General features: G+C 43.4%; 1 protein-coding gene and 1 long non-coding RNA gene across 2 annotated transcripts in view; both read right to left on the bottom strand.

Annotated features, from left to right (window-relative positions):
* Positions 1-191: 191 nt before the first annotated feature.
* On the bottom strand, positions 192-990 carry LOC125178106. The gene is made up of 2 exons (XR_007156793.1): positions 961-990; positions 192-412 (listed from the first exon to the last, which is right to left on the bottom strand). It is a non-coding gene; the product is annotated as an uncharacterized LOC125178106 (long non-coding RNA).
* Positions 991-10,567: 9,577 nt separating this feature from the next.
* The window catches only part of LOC108670160 (beta-1,4-N-acetylgalactosaminyltransferase bre-4), a 9,164-nt gene continuing 4,696 nt past the window's right edge, over positions 10,568-15,035 (bottom strand). The window contains exons 4-7 of the mRNA XM_018157614.2: positions 14,411-14,508; positions 11,984-12,167; positions 11,547-11,765; positions 10,568-10,735 (exon numbers count right to left, since the gene is read on the bottom strand). Coding sequence (XP_018013103.2) covers positions 10,606-10,735; positions 11,547-11,765; positions 11,984-12,167; positions 14,411-14,508 — 631 coding nt within the window. The 3' untranslated portion in view covers positions 10,568-10,605. The remainder of the gene's footprint in view (positions 10,736-11,546; positions 11,766-11,983; positions 12,168-14,410; positions 14,509-15,035) is intronic.

Below are 15,035 nucleotides of genomic sequence, written 5' to 3'. Positions count from 1 at the left end.
CTGCACGGCTCATCATTGCAGGCTATCACTGCACGGCTCATCATTGCAGGCTATCACTGCACGGCTCATCATTGCAGGCTATCACTGCACGGCTCATCATTGCAGGCTACCACTGCACGGCTCATCATTGCAGGCTACCACATCACATCTCATTATTTGTCTTCGAGCGTACAAGGGAAATAATTAACGCAAATACTTGGCAGTCTTTAATCTCTTGACTCTCTCTATGGTCTTAGCGTTGCGGTGCCTCTTCTTGCCTTCTGCTTTATTGAAGTCTTTTATCTCTGCGTCTTCCACCTGCTGCAGACGCTGCTTAACTTCTGCCAGCTCCTGCCGCAGCGTCTCCGCCTGCTCTGTGTTCACCTTGCCTGCCTCCTGCAGCTTCTGCAGACGCTTCTTCAGGCGCCATTGTCTGCACGAATATAATTAGTGAAATATTCCACAGCAAGACAATATTAGCAAGGTAATGATCTTCATTGAATAATAATATACGCATGTACATTCAAATTATTATTCAATGATAACAATCGGCGTTAGAATTTTATAGAACTAAAAGAAGCACAGATAAATTTCACGCTGAAATAAAAAAGACATGAAAAATCCCAGTATCACTACACCTCCCACTCACTACCTATCACCACACCCCCCACTCACTATCAATGACCACACCCCCAATCACAACCTCCCACCACATCCCACTCACAGCACTCTCCCCACTCACAACCTATCACCACATCCCACTCACAGCACACTCCCCACTCACAACCTATCACCACACCCCACTCACAACACACTCCCCACTCACAACACACTCCCCACTAACAACACACTCCCCACTCACAACCTCTCCCCACATCCCACTCACACCGCATTACCCACTCACACCACATTGCCCACTCACAACCTCTCAGCACATCCCACTCACACCACATCCCCACTCGCACCACACTCCCCACTCACAATTTCTTATCCTTATCAACGGCGTCGAACTTGGCTGCCTCGGACACGAGGCAGCCAAGACGTGGTTCATGGCCAAGACGACAGCAGCCAAGACGAGGCAGCCAAGACGACGACGTGGTTCATGAGAACCACGTCGTCGGGCCTCAAAGAAGAGCCCTTCAAGAACCACTTCTGACGGCTCTGGAGTTCCGACAGCTAATACAGCCTACATCGTTTCCAAAATTGATCCTCTAAATACTGGACCCTCTTCCATCTCCGAGAGCCGTACGCTAGGAGTTCGCTTTCCGTGTAGCAGATATTACCATCATCCGGTTGTTTCATCGTGAGGAGCATGAAAGGCGATAGGGGCTGTGGGTCATTTGGGTCGTCACTTACTTCCCATAGCGGGGTGCTATTGACCACAGCAGCCGCCTCCTGTAGAAAGGTGTTCATCTCGTCTCTATCAAGCGTTCGCTGGCCGGTTGTCCAATTTTTCTTTCCCATACTCCTCCAAAATGAGAAGCAAGGGAAGGGCTGAACACCCAGTTGCATCGAGAACCGGCAAGTCCCCTCTCGATGGCACTGAAATCCAATCTGGGTTCCTGGTTGGCGGCTTCAATGAAATTAGAGCCTCTGTCACTTCAAATAACTTTGCAGGAACCTTGCACCGCGATGAATCTCCTGAAACCATTAATGAAGGAAACTGTATCAAGTGACGGCAAAGTCTCTATGTGAATTGCCCGAGAGCACATGCATGTAAATAAAAGAACCCAAATCTTTTTGGCGAGGTGTTCCTTCTAGTTACAGGGCCGTCTTTCACAAACCAAGGTCCTGCGACATTAAACCCGCAGTACGTGGAAGCAGCTTCAGATTTCGTTCTATCCGGTGGTATATCAGACATTTGTTGTACTTCACAGTTGGCGCGAAGTCTTTGGCATATAACGCAGCTCTTGAGAAACTTACGAATTACTTGGCTGCAACGTTCGATAAAAAAGCCCCCTTGCCGAAGTGCTCCATGCGTAATGTGCCTACCTTGATGGCCACTGAGTCGATGATATTTGGCGAGCACCAGCAATGTCAAAGGGTGATCCCTCGGTAACACACACGGGTGTTTCACATATTTTGACATCTCTGATTGTGTTAGCCGGCCTCCTACGCGCAATATGCCCCGCTTGTCTAGGAATGGTGCCAGACTCGCAAGTCTGTGAGACTGTCGCATCTGTCCAGACGCCCTAATACAATGATTGGCGTCAGAATATGCAGCGTATTGAGTCTCTCTCAACACATGCTCGATTGCAAAGTCCCGCATATCCATGCCAGAACGTGAAGCCAGGTGGATTCCATGGGCCTGTCTAACTTTATCACACCACATACCGGTGAACCGCATGATCAGCTCTACGACCGCCACCTCTCTGTCCCATGAACTGAGACGAGCAAGCAAACTTTGGAAGATAGGTGAAGTGGTCGAACATGACTTCAGTTTGGTAATTTTTGGTAGCTCCTCTGGCAAGACGACGCGCTCGTTATCTGCGAGCCACCGAATCTTGTCTTCATCGCTGCCAGGATTCGAGAGGAATCGCGGGCCCGATAGCCAACATGATTTCATCAGAGAAATGGGATCGGTGGGCCGAGAAGCGAAGTCGGCCGGGTTTGTCGAAACGTACCGCCACTGGTGAGGTCTACTGCTGTCGAGGATAATCTCTATACGCCTGGTTACGTACCTCTGAAAACGGCTTTCAGTATTTTTAATGTAGGCTAGAACCACCTTGCTATCCGTATAATATCTAACATCATCCACTCGAGCCTCCAGTTCACTTACCCCACACGTCCGGCAGCGAGAACGGCCTCCATAGCAGCGCACAACTCCAGCCGAGGAATTGACGTTGCTGCTCTTGGGGCCAACTTACTCTCACCCCTCAAGAAAGAAACGCGACTCTCGCCACTATTGTTATCCACCTTAAGGTAAATAACGTTTCCAACGGTCTTTAACAATGCATCTGAAAATACATGCAGAACACGCCTCGCAACCTTGAACCCAGCAGGAACAAATGATCGAGGTATCTTAATAGACTTCAGTGACTCTTATGTCAACAACCAGAGATTGCAATCAGCCAGAAAACCCTCTGGCAACTCATCATCCCAGTCGTAATTCACGAGAGACTCGTCACCAGGCTGCGATCTCAAAATTCGTCGCTGAACGAGACGGCCCCTCAAAACCATTGGGCTAGCTATTCCAATTGGGTCGTAAATGAATTTATTGTTGATAAGATGCCTCTTTTGCTGAACGGTTTTGCATCATGTCAACTTTTAGTGCAAACTCGTCGCGCATAACCGACCACGCCACACCAAGGGTCCGCTGTGTCTGCTTTCCATCAAACTTCACGTCGGCATCTGCACACACTACCTCAGAAGCCGGGAAAGCTTTGACGACTTCTGGGCAGTTACTAATAATTTTGTGCAGACGGATATTGTGTGCTGCCAGCAGACTCCGCGCTGAGTTTAAAACACTGACTGCTTCTTCGGCGGAGGATGCACAACCCAATCCGTCGTCAAAAATTGCTGCGAATGAAGCCACGAGCTTTCTCTCAAGTATCATTTTGACAAGTTCGAGCTAAGTGGATCACCTTGTGCCTGATGGCGAGCAAGGGTTCCCCGGGCAGCAGCGCCAAGACACACCCCTGCAATTGCCGGGCAGCACGTGTTGCCAAAAACAAGAACATTGACGCGGTATTCCACCAAATCGTTCCCAATTTTGTTATCGCAGAACCAATAAAACCTTAAATAATTTCTAGCAGAGACAGGTACACGAAAAGAATGAAACATACTTTCAATATCGGCGATGAATCCCACAGCTCCCACTCTAAATCTCAGCAATACGCCCCACAAAGAATTATTACAGTTAGCTCCCTGCAGTAGGACAGAATTTAAACTTAGTCCGTCGTACACGGCGGCGCTGTCAAACACCAATCTTACTTTACTTTTCCTGAGATGAGTGACCGGAAATACGGGAACGTACCACAAACGGCCGCCTACAGTGCGAAGCTCACATTTAGGGATGCATTCCACCTGACTCAAATTGATGTATTTTTGCATCGTTTCCACACATGTTGCAAGCTTATCTGGGCCCCGCTGCAGACGACGTAGAGTTCCGCGCTGGCGGCAGTAAACAGCTTGCCGATTATTTGGCATTTGTTGATTTTCACACTTGAAAGGCAGCGGGGCCTCGATGTATCCTTGGCTGTTTCTGCGTAGGTTAGGTACAACTTGATAAAGGAATTTCCTATCATTTGCCGAGGTCCCCAGGAACTCATCATAACCACATCTCTGAAAGATAGGAGACGCTTATGTAAACTCCGAATCTGCACTGGGATGCTTTTCGCACATGCTCGTCGTATGGGCCGAGTTTACGCCCCACGGGCACAAGGACCCCACAACAGCCCATCCCAATGTAGTGTGGTGAGCAATGGGCGCCTTAGTTCCGCAAGTAACAGTCGCCATCAAGTCGCCAGCATTTCGCCCGATCAGCAGAGCAACTGGGCACTATCGTCCAGCGGCAAAAAGTAATGAGATAAGTGCAACAATGTAGGATGGCGAGCAACCTCTTCCACCGTTGCTATCTCTTCTTTCCCGTCTGGGATGATGGAATTTTCGGAAAGCCGTGGCAGTGCAAACTCAGTGTCCTCGCTCACTCCCTTTATTGACAAGTCTGATGCTATTCTTCTGGACATCGAAATCTTGCTCCCAGCCAGAGTGCTCACTGAATACGATTGGACGCATGGACCTAATTTTAAAAAAGTCGAACAACTCAGACGTTGCGAAGCTATGCGAAGACTGTTCGTCAATGGGCGCCTCCCTAAGTGCAAAATTACACCGATGGAAACCCAGCAAAGTAAACATCTACCAGAACGGTCTTGCTGCAGCTGCGACCCTCAGCGGATCCGCAAATAGATGTGCACAAAAACACCGGAGCCTCCTGAGCCTCTGAGCTGGATCTAACGCCGGATGCGCCGTCAGCGCGCGGTGCACGCGCGTGTCGACTCAAACCTTCGCGCTATATTGGCTTTGTTTGGTTGCTTCGGTTGTCAAATGAACTTCGCCCCCGCCAGCGTTGCCACGATCGTGTACGTTGTCTTTATTTCGTAGATCGTAATGTAAGAACATTGCGTGCTTACCGGCACATTTGAGACAAATCAGTTCATACGAACAATTAGTCGAAAGATGCTTTCCAGCACAGCGGTTGCACCTATCGTGGCTGAATAAAAACAGTAGTTTGATTTGGTCGTCCATTTTAAGGAATGAAGTGCAATTCGAAAGATCGTGACCGAGGGTTTTATGCAACGGACAACCTGATTCACTCACTTCTGGGATATTGCTTCGACCTGAGCTGAATGCCCGTGTCTCGTCCGTCCAACGATACCTTGCAAATCTCGCTGGAGTTGGTTGCGCCGCTAGCTGAGTTAACCTGGTTGTCGCAGATAATATTGGTTTTGGTTCAAAGGAAGTCGGCAAATACTGAGAACGGTGGATGAATTTTGTTTTAGTCCTCGTAAATGTACCTAATTTTGGCCCACTCGTTATTTAGAAATTTGGGTAATTTGGTTCTAATTTCCTGAATGCCGATGGTGTAATTTAGTATGCTTAGATCCGGTACGGTGGGCATGTGGTTGAGAACTACATTACAAAAATCGCTCAACTGCCTTAAAGCCTCTCCAATATTTTTCTTCGACTTAATCTCCGGGAAATTTGACAGTTTCAGGCGCAGACCGCGGCACACTTCTTTACTAGATCCGAATCTCTTCTCCAGCTCCGACAAGATCATGATGACGACAGCCTTTGGGTAACTTCCCATGTTAGAACCGAGAGTTCTGACAAGCTCTCTGGGTTTGTCAGTTGTATGAGATTCCATGACTTCTATTGCATCAAGTGACTCGACTTCGAGGGTGGCGAACTTCCGACGTAACGAAGTCATCCATCGATGAAATGAATAGCTAGGCTCCCCATTATACGGAGAGGAAGGTGCCTTTTAAAATCGGTGAGTAGAAGAAACTTTGTCGCCGGGTCAAGCTGTGTTGCTGACGTCATGACCCTTTGTTCAGGCCAACTTCCGTCACTCCCTCTCGGCCAACCGGAAAAATCTTCCTTAATTGTCGGACTCATAGATTGAGCCTGAGGATTCAGATGGCCTCCCTCAGTGACAGGTGCATCACAGGTGCCCCCACGCTTAATGGCCAACAGCCAACTCCCGGCCATATCTCTTCTCTCAGCAACCGATCCAAAATAAAGGTCATCAGACGATGTTAGACTCTCCGCATCCATGTCACCTTCGACACTTCCCTGAACTCCCATTACTTCCTCCTGAAGCATAAACAGTTCTTGTTCTCTTTCCATCTTTCGCTTTTCTTTTAACTTTAGTAATTTGTGTTGAGTTTCAATTGCGTCGATTTTTTCTTGGGCTTCTTTAACGCATTTTACGGCCCTCAGTTTAGATTCAAATTCCTTTCTTTCCTGTCCACCCACGGAGGAGACGCGAGAACTCAACGAGCTGATCAATGAATAACCATCAAGCTCTGAAGCTACGGATTTGAGGCGTTCGGCGGAGCTTCCGCAAATTTCCAATAGCCTAACAATATCCTGGCGTAGGTCACTAACCTCTTGACTAGCTTCTTCCGTCCTGAAAGCAACATCAAGTTCCTTATAAATCCGCTTGTAGCATTTCCAATGCGATTTGAGCTCAACACAGGACTCCCGTGCATCAGTTGCCCAGGTCACACCAGGAATAATGCTGACAAATGACAAATTTTTTAATAAGGTCCAATTGCTGATTGTAGCTCTGTGTGAGAACTGACGCCGGAAGGCTCGTTTTTTGCCCGGACTGCATCTTTCTATCAGTAACAGATGCCAAAATTTTTTGTTTGGCACCTTCCCCCGTTACCGGGGTTCGTTCCGAACGTTGCGCCCCATGCGAGTCCGTCCAGCACAACAGTTTCCCTGATAAACAGCTGCGTGAACCCACAGACGATTGTCTTTTAAATGTGCCGCCTACTTCAAGGATAATAAATCTTCTCCCGTAGGTGGTGTAACAGCCACCAGGATTTGGGGTATATTTGTTAAAACTGCAAGGTACCAGAAAACAAGAGTCGATTCTAAAAGCTACGTTTCCCTTCTATTATTTCACTGTCCACAAGCGAGGTCGTCTTAAATAAAAATGAATAAAGCGATTACACATTATCACTTTTTTTAAAACTTACGACAATGTTGCTTCGGGGCTAGTTCAGTCAACTATTTTATTTGTCAAAGCATCCGACACCGAATAAAAGGATGTTGCCACTAGCAGGGACATAAAAATCTCTCTGAATAAATAATCTCGTGTTCCACACGAGACAGCTGTAGAGGGCTTTTCGACTATCTTCTTTATTTTCTGTCCAGCCATTATAAAATGCACGAACTAGACCTCTTGAACGGAGAAAAGGACGGAGAAAAATGCAAAACTGAGTTGAGTTGAGGATAGTAAAGTTCCCACGAAAATTTCTCTGGCGGCACAGCTGAACTGTAGCTGGCGAGGGAAAGACAGAGGTGGGCTGGAAGAATCAAGGAATCGACGCGACAGGCAGGTAGAGAGGGGTAGGGATAGGGGCCAAGAGGGTGGGGAAGGAAGATGAGGCCTGAGCGTGCTCAAGGTACCGTTGTTCTCCGGTTGATAGGCGGTCACCGAGGGTTCAAACAAGCAACAAGCTTGCCCTCGCTTCATGCACTGGCATTTGTCGGGAATAAAACACTTGTACTAGCCGCTTTTCTCACTATTTGCACCATTTTTATTGAACTGCACTGAAATTGAAACTTTCCCTGAAATCGTTTCGGTACAAATTCGAGAGGTTATAGTCAAACCGGCATAGTAATAAAACAAATAAAAAAACTTTTAAAAACCACGTTTTCTTAAACGGACAAAAAAGAAAAACATTTACTCTTACACAACATTTAAGTTATGTAAAATATTATGTAATGTTATGTAAGAGAAAATGTTTTTCTTTTTTGTCCGTTAAGAAAACGTGGTTTTTAAAAGTTTTTTTATTTGCTTTATTTCATTATATTTAGTTTTTTAAAAACCAGAAAAACGTGGTTTTTACAAATATTTTTTATATTTATTTATTTTCTACTTTTTGGTTAGCAATTTTAGCAATTCAAATCAATTTCCAGGGTTGGCAAGTGTGGATGTTCGAGAAAAAACTCAATTCCAAACCGTGAATTTTTAGTGTTTTTTATTAAAAAAATTAAAAATAAAAAAAAATTTTAATTATTATTTCTGTTGATCAAATCTTGAATTGTTAGGCAGCATAAGCATGCATGCCAAATTTCAACTTACTAGGATGTTTAGAAGTGCTCTAAATTAAGGTTTGAATTTTTTATGACAGACAGACACGAAACGAAGTCAAGAAAAACGTGGTAATAAAAAGTGAGAAAATTGAGACCCGCAGACATGTACGTGCGTCCTCGATCACGGCAAGAAATACACTTTTTCAACCTTTTTTGCTAAGTTTTTCGAAACTTTGAAACTTTTCTTTCGAAGTTTTTTGGAACAATTACGTCAAAGGACAGTTGCTAACTCTTTGAGTAATCTGGGGTGGAAGCCGTCCGGTCCACATGACTTGTTTGGATTTACAATGATGAGGCGCTTGAGCACCTCTTCTTCTTGTATTTTGAAACTTGTTAATTTAGAGCCGACTGGGCGCTCCTCAATAGCTGGAGTACTGTTCAAGTCCTCTTCAGTGAATACGCTACTGGAAAACTGATTAAGAAAGTTTGCCTTGCCCTCATCAGAGGATATCTTTCGTTGATTTACTTTCAAATCAGAAATACCGTCCTTTAACTTATGCACTTCGAGTTAGCGTACAAAAAGAAGGCTTTCGGGTTCTTTTTCACATTTTTAGTAATTTTTTTTGAGGGTTTTTACTGCGGTGCGACAGCTTTCTTTAGCTTTATTTTGAGCCCTTGCGTATAGGTTATAATCAGCATCGCTACGAGTCTGTAAATAACGCCGGTATGCTTCCTTCTTTGTTTTCAGCTTAACTAGAACTGTTTTGTTCATCCGCGGATTTTTTGGCTCCACCAAGCTTAATCTTAGGTACACATGCATCAACTGCTGACATAGCCGTGTCCTTGAGAAATGACCATGACTCAGTCACATTCATGTCCTTTAATACATTTAGAAATATTCACTGCATTCACTGCTTCATGGAGTTTATCGTAGTCGCCTTTCGCAAAATTTAAACGCTCACGCTTCCGAGGCGTCTTTTCTGTACAGCACTTGAGTCTGAAAAACAATGATTGGTGATGGCTTTTGCCCAATCCAGCCTCGTGACGAAGCTCATCTAACATTGATTCATCACTAGTAAACACCAGGTCTAGAATATTGGGAGTCTGTTTACTTCTATAATGGGTTGGCTTGGTGACGTGCTGGACTAGGAGGGAGTTTCTCACAGACTCCATGAACAAGGATGCTGGGTGATCCTCATCCCTTGGAGAGGATCCATCTGTCCAGTCTACCTCTGGATGATTAAAATCACCAACGATCAACGTGTGTGACCTACGGAAAGTCATGCTCGTTAAAAGACTTTTTAGTACCTTATCGTTATCAGAGGAACTGTTTGGTGATCTATACACGACGTCTGTGAGGAGGTTATCTTCGGTTTTGAGAGAAAGTTTGAACTACACTGATTCTGTAGCTGATTAATGCTCTGCAGATAACTTGATTTGCTTGGCCCCATAAGAGGTTCTAACCCACAAAGCTACACCTCTACGGCACTGATCTTCATTTAAGTTATGAAAACAAACAAAACCTGGCAACTGAAATTCAACATGTAAAATTTTCCCCCCGTGATCTTTAGGGAGTGTTTCTGTAATACAAATAATGTCTATGCACTCGTTTTCGATCACAGTTAACAGTTCACTTTTTCGTTCAAAACGGAATCCGAGTTCGCGTAAAAACACTTTATAACTTTTTGTGCACTTTCACTTTGATGCATGCGTTTACTATTTACATTAAATACAGGTCTGGATCTACGGACATGACTTCTTACTTCTCTACCAGCTCCGCTTACTGACCGTGTGCGGTCGGTGTTATCTTGAAATTATTATTATTATAATTCCACGAAGAGATGTTCGTGGCGTCTCGTTCAGATCGAACTTCGAGGGCACGTTACAGTTGGCTAAAAAAGACACGAGAGGATAAAAATAGATGACGTCTTGGCTAAAACAAAGGACATATGCCGACACCGACATCGTGAGAGTGGTTGACCTGAGTTTCCATGCTTTTCCGCCTGGGTCTCCTGCCATTTCTTGCGAAAATTTGATCTTTCCAAAGGGATCTTTCCATCCCTAACAAGACTCTGGGAATTAACTTAGTTTTCTCGCAGCCTTAAGCACATGTCTGTCTTTTCCTCGATCTTTCATCACAAGCAGTGCTGTAGTGCCGGCTGAAAATTCATGTGAAATGCCTTCTACCGACAAATAAATTCCACAAAGAAAACATAAAACTGCGAATAAAAAATGCGAACATTCATTTTTCATTTTATTACAATGTAATATTGAAACGAAATTGATGTCATCACTTTTGAAAATAAATAAAAATAGAATAGGTAAAGAAAAAACTCAATATGCTAAAGCTAGCCGTTATTTATTTAAAGGCTCAGCATGGATCCACGTGTATAGCCTGAGCAGCTGCATGTCCAGCACGCGGTACTGCAAAGAGTTGAGTCCATCTGAGGTGAAGCGACTCGGGCCCTCCCTTACCATTTTGCTCCTGAAGTAAAACAGTAGCTATGAGTACAGCATCTTTAAAAGAAATACTAAATTATGAAAATTATGGTTTTTGGAGATCGAGCTGCAATATTGCTAAGAGTTCTGAGTCGGGGGCCATACTTTCAAAACTCGTTAAGTGAACGTAAGTACTTACGATTCAATTTCTTGTCTAGGATTGATGGATTTTGCTCGAATGGCCGTCAATGATACGCTGATGAACTTACGATATCTTAATTTTTTGAAAGTATAGGCCCTGGTCCATGAGATACAGCTTCATGTTGAACGCATCGATTAGAAATATTCTGCTAAGTGAATGTTGTGCTCTAAGAACCGCTTCTCGTACTTGAGGCTCAACCATGGACGATGCTTGAGAATGTCACTGATTCGCAATGAGAGCTGTCGCATACAAACATTATAATCCGCAGCAACAGTTAGAACGATTGGCAATTTTTTTAATGACACTAAAATTTTATAAATTTATTATCAACTTGAGAGCCTTTGGCATCACCGTGAACTTCAAAAATCCAAAGCAAAAATCCGTTCCCAGTTTTAATTTTTAGCGAAGAACCGCTCCCTGTCCCGATTCCTAAACAAAGACCCGATAAATTTTCTGATTTCAAAGCAAAAAGCCTATCCCTGTTCTGATTCTTGAGCGAAAAAATCGACAATTGCAGCGATTCCTCAGCGAAAAACCGTGAAATATGCCGTATTTGATGGCATTTTTCCGAACATAGCGCACTCAAATTTCGACACCCTGTCGAGCTAAGGTTCACTGATTTTATTTAAAATCGAGATAATTTTGTTCACCGAACCTCAGAGGGCTGCGTTTCTCCTTCTTGTGCTTGATCATAGTGTAGCGCGCAATGTCGGCGGGGTTACGGGAGATGGACAGCCCATGGTGTTTAATGCGGTTGGCCATGTCATCATCTTCCCCGCCCCAGCCCCAGAACTTGTTGCTGAAGCCGTTTAATTGCCGGAAGTGGCCCACAGAGATTGCGTTGGCACCACCGAAAAAAGTTTCGTACGGCAGTCTGGAGGAAATAGGTTATTGGCAAGCAACTGAGTCGTCTCATGAATTGGTCTCAACTTTCTCAGCTTACTAGCTGCTTATCTTAGATGCCCACTTACTAAATTGTATAGTCACAGAATTCGTTTTTATTGCATGGTGAAGATTGGAAAACCCACCTGAAATTCATTGTACATATTTCGAGACTTACTTGCAGTTCATGGTGTTCATTGGGGCACTCACTTGTAGTTGAAGGTGTCGTAAGCGACACTCAGATGCAGAGGTTGCTCACGGCAGGCGTACAAGTTGCGGTCGTCTTCAGGCAGCAGGTCGATGTCGTGGAAGATGAAACAGTCGTAGGGGTACAGCTTCATGCTCTCCAGCGCCCCAATGTTCAGAAGTGTTGCACGGTTGAACTCTCTTTTACCTTTAAATATATTTCATTTTAACGTGTCACCCTAAGCAGAGAAGGAATAATGTGACGATAAGTTAATTAGCCGGAGAAATGGTCAATATGTGAATCAAAATGGTATTGAGTTGGAGAGTTCTAAGTAAACCACGGCAACTAAAGTGAACAAGACGATTTACAGCTCGCTATTTTATATAGCGAAATACATCGGCATTCCATCGGTAGGTATTGGTAATATCATTCCTCTAATAATTCCCTTAAGTTCTCCAAAAGTTCTTTTTCGATTTGACATAATTATTGTATTTAATTGTTAAATGAATTGGGAGAAAATTAAACTATGCCAAAAAAAAACATACACAAACTGAGGTGAAATTTACACAATTTGATTTAATTTTCTTCATCATCGAGTTCTAAATTCTCTCCAGCACAGAATTGCTCACTTCTGTATCGTAAGTAATTTATGTGTACAAATAAAAAGATGGCCTTCAATTTCAGAGCCATTGATTTAGAGCCAGCCCAACTGAACTCAGGAACAACATCCAGCTAAAAGCTACAGGTCTGAGCTGCCGCGAGCAGCATGCTGAAAAATTAAAATGCATTTAAATGTTCAGTTCCTGGCATAAGATAGGTTTTTGTTACAATTAAAATATTGGTTCGTGTTACATGTAAACTACAGGCAGAGCTGGGCAGCGCTTCTTTGAAATGTAGCGGCGCTACCGCTACCGCTACACCCACTAGATTGTAGCGAGCGCTACCGCTACAGTAAAATATAGCGCCACTACATTAGCCGCTACAATGGCCAAAATTATTGGAAATCTCTAAGTATTTATTGTTTTGCTATTGGGATTTACTCGTAAACATTTAATGATAATAAAACATTTTCAAAACATATCAATGCAACTTTATTGCAATTAACCTAACGTCCTAACCGAACTAGTATGGGTTGGATACAGTAAATAAAAGTTAAAGTTATTTTTATGTTTTACCTTCCCTACATGGATGTGTACTTTAATCTACCAATCTAAAAATTGATCCACATATACATATAAAAAAATATAACTCAGTACTCACTGCAGTGAGTGACATAGAGCACATTTTCTCGTCGACAATTACATGAAGTCACGGACGGACAGACAGACGGACATGGCGAGCACAATAGTGCATTTTTTTCATAAATGGGAAAATGCGCTAAAAATCAGTCTTTTATCTGTCTATAGATGTGGACTATTTTTGAGATTGGTAGATTAAAGTAGACATTCATGTAGCGAAGGTGAAACATAAAAATAACTGTAAGCAAACTGAAACATAAAAAAATTCCTGTGAGTCGTAACTGGTAACAACTTAACAAGTAACAACTAACACGTTGACACTAGTAACAGGCTGAGGTTGACAACATTACACCGAAATCTTTCGTACAGTTTTATTCTTCGATACGAGGTTTTGCCGCTACAGCGCTACCGCTACATTTATATATAAAGCCTTTAGATTTTACCTAATAGTATTAAATATTATCTAAAAACCAGCATGATACATACATAATATAAATTACAGAATAAAACTGTAGATTTCAGTGTAATGTTGTCAACCTCAGCCTGTTACTAGTGTCAACGTGTTAGTTGTTACCAGGTACCGTATTTTTTCATGTTTCAGTTTGCTTGGAAGGTTTGCTTTGTTTTACCTTCCCAACATCCATGTAGGGAAGGTAAAACATAAAAATAACTGTAACTTTTATTTACTGTATCTAACCCGCACTAGTTCAGTTTGGTTAATTGCAATAAAGTTGCATTGATATGTTTTGAAAATGTTTTATTATCATTAAATGTTTATGAGTAAATCCCCATAACAAAACAATAAATATTTAGAGATTTCCAATAATTTTGGCCATTGTAGCGGCTAATGTAGCGGCGCTACATTTTACTGTAGCGGTAGCGGTAGCGTTCGCTACAATCTAGTGGGTGTAGCGGTAGCGCCGCTACATTTCAATGTAGCGCTGCCCAGCTCTGAATATAGGTTCGTATTACACGTAAACTACAGGTTCGTGTTACATGTATTCCATAGGTTCGTTTTGCATGCAAACTATAGGTTCGCGTTACATGTTAACTACATGTTCGTGTTACATGTAAAATATAGGTTCGTGTTACACGTAAACTACAGGTTCGTGTTACATGTTAACTACAGGTTCGTGTTACATGTAAACTACAGGTTCGTGTTACATGTAAACTACAGGTTCGTGTTACATGTAAACCAGCAGGTAGTCGTACCTGCCTGTTCCACGACGAAGATGCCGTAGTCGAGCTGCTGCTTCTGCAGGAACGGGTGCATGTGGCGCAGGAATATTGGCAGTTGAGAAGCGCGTGATCTGTAAGTAAATTAGAAATTATTATTATTAAATTAGCAAGACTCAGACCTAAGTATCACGAACGCAACAATAAAGAGTCGAAAATGAAAATTCAACGAAGAAAAGGACGAAAATGATGTTTAATCTAAAAATTAATTTGAATTTAATTTGATTTTTCTGTCCGGTATTGACCGACATCCTAAGCTGTTCGTTGATTGTGTGTGCCACCTTCAGTGACATCACACTTGCGGTTCTCTACTGTGCCTTCAGCACCGATAGTCAGTCACTCGCCAGCCACTCTAGCAACACGTTTGCTGGCTGAAGCTAAAGCCTTGCTAATATTAGACTCCTGCGTTTGGTATTTTTTTTAATCCGAGACGAGACGAGACGAGACAACAGGCTCTGTCCCGGTTCGCAATAAAAACCGGGACAATTTTCAGCCTTCCGTTGGAATTCCGGGACGATACCGAGACGAGACGAGACGTCCCGGTTAAAATAGGTACCTTAAAATTTCCCGGAATTTACAGCCATTTTAACGAGACATAACG

The sequence above is a fragment of the Hyalella azteca genome, unplaced genomic scaffold (genome assembly GCF_000764305.2).
Source record: "Hyalella azteca isolate HAZT.00-mixed unplaced genomic scaffold, Hazt_2.0.2 contig7145, whole genome shotgun sequence".
Lineage (NCBI taxonomy): Eukaryota > Metazoa > Arthropoda > Malacostraca > Amphipoda > Hyalellidae > Hyalella > Hyalella azteca.
Note: the sequence above shows the minus strand (reverse complement) of the source record. Positions and strands in the feature narration are given on the sequence as shown.